At 43.2% G+C, this 11,464-nt stretch overlaps 1 protein-coding gene across 2 annotated transcripts in view; it reads left to right on the top strand.

Annotated features, from left to right (window-relative positions):
• LOC135375216 (ubiquitin carboxyl-terminal hydrolase 34-like) overlaps positions 1-11,464 on the top strand; it is a 70,010-nt gene that overhangs the window by 32,126 nt on the left and 26,420 nt on the right. For both annotated transcript variants that reach the window (XM_064607933.1, XM_064607932.1), the window contains exons 42-58: positions 28-162; positions 360-454; positions 589-749; positions 864-996; positions 1,776-1,854; positions 1,974-2,027; positions 2,437-2,607; positions 3,290-3,354; positions 3,469-3,592; positions 6,417-6,482; positions 6,563-6,643; positions 6,732-6,814; positions 8,445-8,526; positions 9,183-9,341; positions 10,283-10,495; positions 10,619-10,723; positions 10,979-11,020. In XM_064607933.1, the coding sequence (XP_064464003.1) occupies positions 28-162; positions 360-454; positions 589-749; positions 864-996; positions 1,776-1,854; positions 1,974-2,027; positions 2,437-2,607; positions 3,290-3,354; positions 3,469-3,592; positions 6,417-6,482; positions 6,563-6,643; positions 6,732-6,814; positions 8,445-8,526; positions 9,183-9,341; positions 10,283-10,495; positions 10,619-10,723; positions 10,979-11,020 (1,848 nt within the window). The remainder of the gene's footprint in view (positions 1-27; positions 163-359; positions 455-588; positions 750-863; positions 997-1,775; positions 1,855-1,973; positions 2,028-2,436; positions 2,608-3,289; positions 3,355-3,468; positions 3,593-6,416; positions 6,483-6,562; positions 6,644-6,731; positions 6,815-8,444; positions 8,527-9,182; positions 9,342-10,282; positions 10,496-10,618; positions 10,724-10,978; positions 11,021-11,464) is intronic.

The raw sequence follows: 11,464 nt of genomic DNA, 5'->3' as shown, positions 1-11,464 counted from the left end.
ACTCTGATTTCATGTTTGATTGTGCAGAAAGAGCTTGTGAAAACCCTGTTCTGCGGAGTGCTTTCCAACAACGTTGTGTCGCTCGACTGTGCTCACATCAGCCGCACCGTTGAGGAGTTCTATACGCTGAGGTGTCAAGTTGCGGACATGCGGAATCTTTATGTAAGTGACAAGATTTGGTAGAGTGCCAAAGAGAAATACTGATATTGAAACTTGAAAAACATGCAGTCTTTCTTAGTGGTTTTGAGCACGCACACATGTGCTTTGTTTTTCTGCACAATATAATCCTGCAGGAGGATATTTTATCTGAAAACATTCAACTGGAAGTCAAGTTTTCATCTTTTGTTCATTGTTTTCAGGAATCTATGGATGAGCTAACTGTGAAGGATACTCTGGAAGGTGACAACATGTATACCTGCTCACAGTGTGGCAAGAAAGTCCGTGCAGAAAAGAGGTATAAAGATGTTTTGTCCCTTTCTTTGCTTTTTTCACCTTTTTTTTTAAAGCTTTCTGAAGCCAATCCATAGTCATTTTGCAGTATCTAACTCTATTTACATATCCAATTATTCTAATTCCCCCTGCATTCAGGGCATGCATCAAGAAGCTTCCACGCATCCTCTGCTTCAACACCATGCGTTACACGTTCAACATGGTGACGATGATGAAGGAGAAAGTGAACACTCACTTCTCATTTCCGCTGCACCTGGACATGTCAAATTACATGGAGCATAACTTGCTACCCAGTCACAGTGAGTGTGATCTGCTACTTTCTGGGGTTGAATTTATGGAATCAAAAGTTTACAGAGCATGAGCTCCTGCCTTTTGTCGTCTATTGTCTCACATTCCGTATGTTGAATGTTTAGAAGAGCCAAAAGAGGAACCAGAAGAATGTTACGACTATGACCTAATAGGTGTGACGGTGCACACGGGGACAGCAGACGGCGGACATTATTACAGCTTCATCCGCGAACGGCAGAATCCTGGAAAGGACAAGTGGTATGTAATGTGTGATAACCAATGAGCCTTCAGAAATGTAAACATTGTACATCACAGGTTTGCGAATCCTGGATGCTAGAATTTGGGGCTTGACTGGCTTACTTCGGCATAATCCTGAGATTGCGTGTGCCACATTTGATAAGAGCACCATTGCACGTGTTTATGCTGCAAAGTACTTGAAATGCTTACTAGTGGTTTGTGCAGCCAGCTGTGAAAAATAAAAGTTGAGAGTGCAGCACAGCTTTTGAAGTATGTTGCTTGAAATTTTTGAGTGCCCTTAAAATTTGCAAAACTAAGAAAAATTAGAGTCTCATGATCATGAATGGTTTAACAGTATGCATTTGGTATTTTGCTAAAACTTGTCCTTGAGGAGGATTCTACTGAGAGCTGCCTGCAGTTTATATTGAGTCCACGTGTCGTTATGCCTGAGAATGCAAGACAGTCCTGTTCTCATTTGCCCACAAATTGTGTGTGGAACCGAACCGTAAGGAACTTGCTCCAGCACAGCTTTACAACTGCTTTAAGCACGTGACGCAGTCCTAAAGTTTATTATCTTCCAGCTTGTGCCATTGTCAAAAGCTAAGGGTTTTCCATATTGTTCGGTTGCAAGCACAATTTTTGTGCAAACGGGCCCTGGAGTTTTTTTATCCATTTGTATGTCCCTTGTGTTCGTAGGAAGAAATAAGGTGGTGCATTAGTGAATGCCTATCTCAAGGGCCCCGTTCAGAAGCATTGAGCAAGGAGTTAATTTTTATTCATTCCTCTGTAATTCTTTGCAGGTTTCTCTTCAATGATGCCGAAGTGAAACCATTTGATCCATCGCATATTGCAGCAGAGTGCTTTGGAGGAGAAATGACGGTATGTCTTTGCCTATTGCTTCTTTTGCTATTCCTTTCCTTCCTAGGTGTTACTGCTTAACAGCTAATACACAGATCTCAAAACATCTGGACTGAACCACATGTTCGCATTTTTTTTAGAGCAAGACCTACGATTCTGTGACAGATAAGTTTATGGACTTCTCATTTGAAAAGGTACCTATTTGTCAGACTTTGGTGTCCTCTCTCATGCATCTATCGATTACATTGATGAGTACCCTGTCCATGGGACATAATCTTCCTTGGGAACTTGTATTGTACGCAGCAACGCAGTGTCTCCTTGTTGTTCTGTATCTTCATGTTCCTTGAAGAATATGTGTTGTGATGCTGGTTTGCAAAACTGATGAAAATGTTACAGTGTTTCGGTGCTGCATAGACAGTTGCAAATGTTCTGTGAAAGGGCCCACAAACAAAATTTGGATGGTGTTGTCCAAGAAGCCAGATCCTGTAGTTTATGTCAGACATAGAAAACTTCCTTCTTTGTAATCGTGCACATTGAAAAGGTTGCATGATTTGCGAAACTAGGCCACCATTGGGAGTTTGTTGTAATGTATTTATCTTTTAGACAAATAGTGCGTACATGCTGTTCTACGAGCGACGGAGCGGAACAAAAGAGTCCGAAGGGTTGATTCCACGCAGCGGAAGCATGTCTGGAAAACTTGCACCCGTTAGTGCTGAGGCAGCATCAGAACCAAATGCTTCCAGCACTTTTCAGTTGTCTCCGGAGCTTGCTGAGGTAAGTACTTAAAATTTCTCAAACTTTACGAGCCTGCAGCTTTGCAGACGGTCTTAAAAGTGCTGCTACAGACTGAATGTTGTGCCTTCAGAATCCTACGGAATTTATGCCATCGCTGTCCACGTGTCTCGCACTGTAAGCTGAAAAAAAAAAAAAAAAGTTTCGCTATGTGAAGCAGAAGTATCATAAAATTAATTTCTAGTTTTGAAAAGTGTGACACCACAGGGTGCATAATCTGCAATGTGTCTGTCAACACTGTTCTCCGAAAATCGATTTCTGTCAACTCACCATAGCTGCTGCAGGCTTCCAAGGTTGGCAGCGAAGATACTGTAGCTAGGAGAGATGCCAACTCTTGATAATGGTACCTACCGTCGAAGAATCTAAGGAGTCTTGGGGCTTCTTTCGAAAATTTGTGGAAGGGCGTAATGTTTGCGGTCAGCGTTTATATTTTGCGTACTGAATCTTTGAGCAAGGTTGATTGATTCATAATAGATAATAATAATAATTTTTTTTTCAATAAATATTCATATGTTCATTAATAAAAATATTCATAAAAGTTCGTAATAAATAAAATAAATATCATTTTTTAGTCTTTGGTGGCACTTTTTAAAATGTGCTGGTGATCATCCAGACACAGATATCCTTGTATGCTTCCACCTTTCACCTGTCTTGATTTTTCTAGTGGATCTGGCAAGACAACATGCAGTTCCTACAGGATAAGAGCATTTTTGACCACACATACTTCAAGTGAGATTTTTTAAATGTAGATTATATTGTTATATTTTTTGCTCTATAATTTGCTTTTATCCCAGTCACCGTTCCACTCATTCTTGTGCTTCTTTCTCTCCGTTTCATCCGCAGCTTCCTGTACCAGATCTGCGGCTGCATACCACAAACGTTTCCAAGTTCAGACGACATCACATTGCTCTCTGCCAAGCTGGGGACATCGTTTGTGCTCGAAACCCTCATCCATGCCAAGGAAAAAGTGAGACATTTCAGTGCTTCTGACAGAGTTGCATTTATCGTTTGCATTTCTGGACAATGGAGGTCTTCTGTCCTCCCTGTGAGGTTCATCATCACATTCACCAAATTGCTAGGGCGGTGCGGGTTGTCATTTTAAAACTTAAGTGATTAGATAAATATTAGAGCTGTGCGAATATTCAGAATCTCGAATATGGAACAAATATCTGATGATATTTGAATGCTATTTGCAACCTATTTTCAGTATCCGAAATCTTCGAATATTTTTGGAATACAGTCGAACCCGCATATATCGAACTCGAAGGGGATCGGCAAATAATTCGATATATCGATAATTCGATATATAAAGCGTTCGTATTTTAACAGACATTCGCGTGTGCCGTATTAATTACCATTTAATTGGGATAGTATGAAACAGGAGCTTACCGATCTGCATGAACGAGAGCAGAAACTACACAAACAAAGCGGGCAACAGGACAGTTAACAACATTTATTTGGGACGAAAGAACTCCGTGAGTTGGGCTTGTCTCTTGTTGCGAACCATGAAGTCCATTACACTACTTTCGATCTTCTCGAGGCCTCCTAACTGAGAAAGTCCAGCTCCTTCTATTGCCCCGCAGCAGCGACGAATGGTAGCGAAAGCCGAAGCGATCTCGGTGGCTGTGGGCATGGCATCGTCGCTGTTAAGACCTCCCAGTGAGCCTTCATCGCCGCTTGAATCGCCGTCGTCACCAGCAACGTTCGCTATGATGTCCGCATCCGTCATCTCTGCCACAACGTGCACATTGTCGTCGGCGTTTACAAAATCATGTGCCGTCAGATCAGTGGGAACAGCTTCTGGGAACTCTGCAACCTTTCGAAGCTCGTCGTCAAGAGCGTACTCGAAGTCGTCATCGTCGTCCAAGGCATCCGCACACGCCTTGTCTGATGTCCGCCTTGTTCCGAAGAAGCGTACTCGGCGTGCTCCGTGGGATGACGAATGCTTGTGCTACCGAATACTTCTTTTCTCCATTCTCAACACGTTGGATGATGTCGAGCTTGGTCGCGAAGTTCAGGTTCTTCCTTTTCTTAGCGTCCATAGCTGCCTGATTCGTGCCAACTTTCAAATGGTGTAGACTACCAAAGGAATGCTCCGACGCCAGTCGCCACTGCGCACGTCTCGGCCACGCGCCGCGCACGGCCGGCATGGACGATTCCATTGCAGGTCGCATGCGCGGGGAAGGTAGCATGACCCTGTGATTTCTCACTTCGGAGCGTGCGAAACAAAGCTCCGTGGGGTCACTAACTTCTCCCGTTGGCAGCATGCCCTCATTTCCAACTCCTTTACGTGTGGATGACTTCATCCCTAATCTCCAAGCCGCGCTTCGTCCTTTTCATTCGCGAAAAATGTGCGGAAGTTACTAAGGGCGCGTCATAGGATTCCAGCGGTAGTGTGATATAGCCGATGACAGCGGTGCCGGCTGTTCGATGTAGACGTACAGCACGCCTATACATTTACATGCTATTTTCGAGGGGATGTTTCGGACGTTCGATATAGGCAATAATTTGATATAACCGGGTTCGATATAGTCGGGTTCAACTGTAGTACTGATCCGAGGTATCGCTATCGCCATTCTGCAAGTGGGCTTCGCCTCATTACATCCAAGAGTTAGGTGAAGCCCACTTCACGTCACCGCCATTATTCTTTTAGTGTACAGCCCCATTTTGCAGGTCGACTTCACCACATTACATTCGAGTGTTAGTTGAGGTCCACTTGACACTGTTTACAATATTCTGTCACAAAAAGTCAAAACGTGTCACAAAAGTGTAAAAAATCTACAACTTCTGTGAGCTCATGGTCAACACTGTACTCTGGGCACTGCCTGTTCCAATAAATATACATACTCCCAACTTTCGCAGTTATGTCCATTAACATATGAAAATATGTGCAGTTTCTAAAAAAAAAAAAAGGTACAGGAAATTCACAATGTAAACATAGAAATGAGGAGATGCACACAAAGCAGGCTGCATGGAACATGTTGACTCAATGCAGTTCATCCCACTAATGCAGTCTACCATACACGATACAGGGGGAACCTTCTCTCCCGATATGTTATGCTGGGTGAAAAAGCTCACAAGTTCGGAGCGGAACATCATCTAATGAGCACAACACCACAAAATGTTTCACCATGAGGTATTCGAAATTATTCGAGTTGGGCATTTTCTGATTATTCAAATTCGATTCACCGTCTGAAGACATTGTTCGGACTCAATTCACAGTGTAAGTGAAATATTCGTAAACTATTCGTAATGGAAATTTTGCTATTCGCACAGCTCTCATAAATATCCAAAGTGAATATGAAGTCAGCAGTTATCTAACTGAATGTACACAAATTTAACGTGTTTATGGACATGCAGCATAAATCTGATGTACGAACATTCATCTTCACATGAAGCAGCACTCACGTTGCTATGTACGTTCTCCTCTCGGGCTTGCGTGGGCAACTTGAGAACAATTGAATATTTTCAGTTTGGATGAAACATAGCTTCGATTCGAAATTCGAATATAGCATTCCATATTTGATCCAGAATTCAAATCAAACACGTAATTATTTGTTTCTGTATTTGAAAAATCAAAATGTATTCCCACACCTCAAGTAGCAGGGTCGAGTATTGTCTGTTGCAGTGAAACATTTCCTTCGTAACATTCAAAACTGTTGTTGTTGTTGTTGTTGTTGTTATCGTTCACTCTCTTCTTGTCACTTTGTTCTGTGTAGCATTCAATTCCTGTGAACATAACAGAGCCCTGTCCCACTTCGACCGTTTCAACTTTTCTTTCTCTCTTTCAGCCAACAATAGCCCAGTGGATTGAGCTGCTAACCAAGCAGTTCAATGCTAGCCAGTCTGCATGCGAGGTGGGGCTTCTTCTAAATCGAACGCTGTTTGCTACTTATTCAGTTTGTTCCTATGCACAATACGGTAAAAATCCTTGCAGTGGTTCTTGGACCACATGGCTGAAGACGAGTGGTGGCCGATTCAAATCTTAATCAAGTGCCCCAATCAGGTGGTCAGGCAGGTAGGGCTTTGTCTTTGTTATTCTTCCTTCCCTCTAAAGTAATGTTTTCATTTTTCTCCTTTTCTTTTTTTAACTGTGATTGCAATAGCTGTTCCAGAGGCTATGTATCCACGTGATCAACCAGCTGCAGCCATGCCATTCTGCCCTTTATCTTCAGCCTTATCCTGACAGGTAAGTGTTGCGTAATGCAGTTGAACCTCGTTATAGCAAAGCCGCACGAGAGCTGCAGATTTGGTCATCGTATCCAAATTTCTTATTAGCGGAATGTGACTAAAAAGAGCAGATATTGCCGCTAAATTACAAACGAAACCGCGTGCCACGCTATAGTAAGATATGAGCAGGCTCAGAACCCCAGAGAAGCACTGCACATAGCACATTTATTCTCAGTAATCTGCTATTGATTGTTGTCTAGTCACGATGGCATTGCCGTACAACAATCTCGCCCACTAAGTCCTTTACATACGTCTGCAAATGATGTTGGCATTGGAGGTTCTTTTTTTTTTTTTTTTTTTTCTTTTATTGGCGCAAAGAAGCTGTGGCTATGAGCGGTGTACAGATGTGGGCAGATGGAGAGGACAGCAGGAAGGAGTGGGGTGACAGGGGGGTTAGTACGTGTCCTGGGCCGACTTCAAGAGGAACTGTGCCGACATTTGTCTGGAAAGTCTTTGGAAAACCCAGGGAAAACCTCAGACAGCACAGCAGGTGGTAGGATTCGAACCCACTACCTCCCAGTAGCACAACACCAATGAGCGAGACGCCTTAACCCACTCGGCCATTCCGCTAGTCATCGGAAAGTTCAGCGGCGGTCATAAGTGCATCGTCAGATGCGACGAAATCGGAAACTCGCTTCATTTACTTGCGAACGTCTCCACACGTTCTCGTCCACGCGATGCCTTGCGTCTTCTTGCAGTGTCTCCCGACAACCTGGCCTCCCGCACAGCGGGCGTGAAACCGTCCTTCACAAAGCAGTTTCGGATTGCGCTCCGCATGACGTCATTCCAGCAGCAACACACTAGAGACGGGAAGATCCCTTCCTCTGACCTAACCATCCAAGGAGCGCGCCTTCAAAGTCAGGGAAACGTGCACTGTCGCAACCTTTCGTCTTGTCTTGAAAGCTTCCCTCGATGTTCTCCCGTACTTTCAGACTCGTTTGACAGCGTGTATTGGCAGGGGTTCCGAACTTCTCTGCAACGTCCTTCGTTGCACCACTGTCCGCGTCACACAGGATCTGCAGCTTCGTTTCCAACGAAAAAGCCTTACGTTTGTCGATCATCACGGCGTCTTGGAACTTACGTGTCCGACGTGCAAGAACCGCGCAGGAAACAAATCGAGCGTGACTGAGGGGAGAGGGATTAAGTGCAGAGGTGGGGGTGCGCCGAGGAGGAACGAGCGCATGAACGAAAAGTGCGCCTCCGCTAGTGATTCATCGGGAGGCCGAGATTAGATTAGTGCCCGAGAAGAAAACTCGATAACCGATGGACCCACAGAAAATGGGAAAAGCTCACTTCGTTGTGCAAAAAATAACTCTGTAGAAATAAAGCGTGGCCAACCAAATGCAAAATAAACTTTGCAATAACTGAAAATTTGCTGTAACGAAGTTCGCTGTAACGAGGCTTGACTGTTGTAGCTGAGCGAATAGAACATAGAAGGACAAATCAAATGGGTTTGATAGCATCAAGTATTCTTTTTGTGGCTTTCCCTCTCCCTCTCTTTTTTGTATTATTGAGCAGAACTTCAGAAAAGGATGCAGCCAATACCATTATAGTTAGTACTTAGCTGAAATACGACTTCTCTCTTGCAGTGATGATTCGTCAGACGTGGATCTCAGCCAGATTGGACGATATTCATGCGTCACGCGGTTCGTCAAGAAGCTTCTGTCACTGGTCAGTCTACCATAGTCTTAGAGCATGAAGTTTTACCGTTTTTAGCCCGATTCTTCCCTGAATTGAAGGTCCCTAGGGTGAAACCCAGTTTTTACCCGGCAAATTGCCCTCATTGAGACATCTGTAGGAATGCACACTAACTTGTTTGGCAGCAAATGCAGTTACCTACATCAGCGGCTGTACCAAACCTGAACAGTTAGTTTAAGTAACAGAGCCCGATTTCTATCCCGAATTTAGCATGCTGGAAGTTTTTTGCACCTGAATTCGCATGAATTTAGAGCACATATTTATTTACCCGATTTTTACCCCCTGAATTTAGAAGAAGATATTTCCAGAAAACTTAAGGTTTTACGTATTCTTTACTTAGAGTGTTGCGTTCTAGGGTAAAACCCATTTTTACCCACAATTTTTATCATCATCATTTAAGGGAAATCCGAAAAGACCGAGAATCAGCTTGCTAAAGTGCAAATTCAGCCACTAATAGAGGGACTGCAGAATGCACATTCAGCACAGCCGCTTGAAGATTTGCTTTTCCACCTGATATATACCCAAGTAGCCCGTTTTTAACCCCCGATTTTCAAAAACCGTAAAACCTAAAAGCACAAGGACCTACCTTTACTTGATGGCCACGTTGGTTCCGATCGCTCTGTTTGTAGATCGAGCATGGAGCGAAGCAACACCTGAAGCATTTGACAGAGTACTTCGCCTTCTTGTTGGAGTTTGCCAAGATGGGTGAAGCGGAATGCCAGTTCCTCCTCTCCATCGAGGCCGTGTCCACCATCATCGCCTTCTATCTTGGTCATAAGGCAGACTACGTGAGTGTGAATCTCACTTTTGTTACTAATGTTGGTGTGGTTAAAGCATCAGCATATGCGTACGTAGTGATTGCATGCATCATGGTTTCCAATTGAACCTCTGTATGCAATAAGGGGACAAGTCGAAAAATCCAAAACCAAGAAAAGGGGCCTGATCTGATTGTGCGTCCCATTGACATACATGCATTTCCCATTTCTTACCCTCCTGTGGCGGGCAAATAAATTGCAATAGGCTCCTAAATTTTCTTTGGCAGGTACATACTGGAATGTAGATGTCATTGCAGCAAAAATATCAAAAAGGGGATAAATTGACTTATCTCCTTATTGCACACAGGGGTTCAATTGTTACTTCTGTAGTAAACGTTCTGGTGGAATATGAAAAAATTCATTGTCACTTTGTGATGAGCCCAGTATTGCATGTACTGCACTTGATTGCACTTGCACTTGATTGCACTGCAAAGCGCATGCTTGTGCTTCAAAGTACCGTATATGTTGGGACTGGGCAGTCCTGGTCTTTGCCCATTGACTGGCTTATAAGATAAGGGCAGTTTCCACGAACATTTGAAAAAAAAAACCTAGTCCTGTATTTCAGTTTATATGATATTTCAAATGCCCACAAATACTTCGTACAATCAACTGTGAAAATAAAGTTTGCGATTGCAGCATAGGTTTGAAAGTGTCAATTTATTTATTTATTTATTTATTTTCCTTTCTCCTGCTCCAAATTCCTGCTCCAAATTTTTGCGTGCCCTTAATATTTGAAAAAAAAAATTCAATTCATGAAATTTGCATAAGTTAGGGGCTCACGAATATTAAATGTCTTTGAGTATGTTGTCATACATGTATGCAGTGTCAAACACGGCGTTCATTGAGCTCTTCTTGTCGGACGTGGTCGCAGACTTGTCAATTAATTCAGCTTTTCACATGCTGATTGGTGGTAGGTGGAGATGGTGTCAGAAGATGAGGAGGAAGAAGAAGAGGAGGAGGGTGCTGGAATGGGTGGAGGAGGGGGAAGTGGTGCTCCAACAAAATACCGGCCACCATCCCTGGACAAGATGTTGGCCCTAGTTCTCCTATTGGTGGAGAAGTCACGGGGCCAGGACCACCGCTTGCAGCTTTCTCAAACGGATTACAATGCTCTCACTGGAGGAAAGGTATGTCGCAACATCAAGATTGTAGCACTGCCATTGTACCATGGTGTGTATATACAATGGCAATTTTTGAAAGGCTAACATCATGCGCTTATGTAAGACGTCATTGCGGTTGTGTGTTTTCAGGGTTTCCCGTTCTTGTTTCAACAAGTGCGGGATAACATATGCCTCCGCCAGACGTGCAACCTTATCTTCAGCCTCTGCCGCTGGAATGACCATCTGGCACCACATGTATGTCTACTTCTGTTTATGTATGCAGATGGTCAAATTTCCCACTAAAAGAGAAAAGATAGGGCCAGCATGGTCAGGCTGAAGAGCCAAAGGAAAGCTCACAGGAGCTTGGTGCCTGAAACTTAGAATTAGCAACATACAGTAATTTTGGTAGTGTATCAGTTATCAGCACAATTTCAAATGTGCTGTCGAATTGCCCCCTAAATGTGTGCAGCAGTGCAATATATGTTCAACCTTTTCCTTTCTCTATTCCAGATCGTGAACATGTTGTTCTCGGCCATTACGAAGCAGCCAGAGGTTGGCATTTTGCATCACTTTTACTTTGCACATGGTCAAACTCCCCTGTAACAGATCTCGGGAGGATCGAACAAATTTTTAGTCTACCGTGGACTCCTCTTCAACAGAACTCGGGATCAAGAATGAAAAAATTAAAAAAATTTATGAGAAGTTTCATTTAAGCATTCCATTTCATTCCAATTTCATTTAAGCTGTGTACACAGACTTCATGCAATACTACTTTATTGCAAAAGCATCAACTTCCACTGGGTGTGCCTTTGATTTGTGATTTTCTCAGAGGCATACTCATATACCGTCATTGAGAAATCATGCTGTAATGAAGAAGGCGAAGAATATTTCTATGTGGTTGTGCTTTGTCTCCTTGTTTTGGTACAACAGGTAGAGGGGTTAACTTGTAGTGGCCTCACAGGAGCCATCAGTTGATTTTGAAATTGTATTTTATTA

This window comes from Ornithodoros turicata, unplaced genomic scaffold (genome assembly GCF_037126465.1).
Source record: "Ornithodoros turicata isolate Travis unplaced genomic scaffold, ASM3712646v1 ctg00000843.1, whole genome shotgun sequence".
Taxonomy (NCBI): Eukaryota; Metazoa; Arthropoda; class Arachnida; order Ixodida; family Argasidae; genus Ornithodoros; species Ornithodoros turicata.
This window is presented reverse-complemented; position numbering and strand designations above follow the sequence as displayed.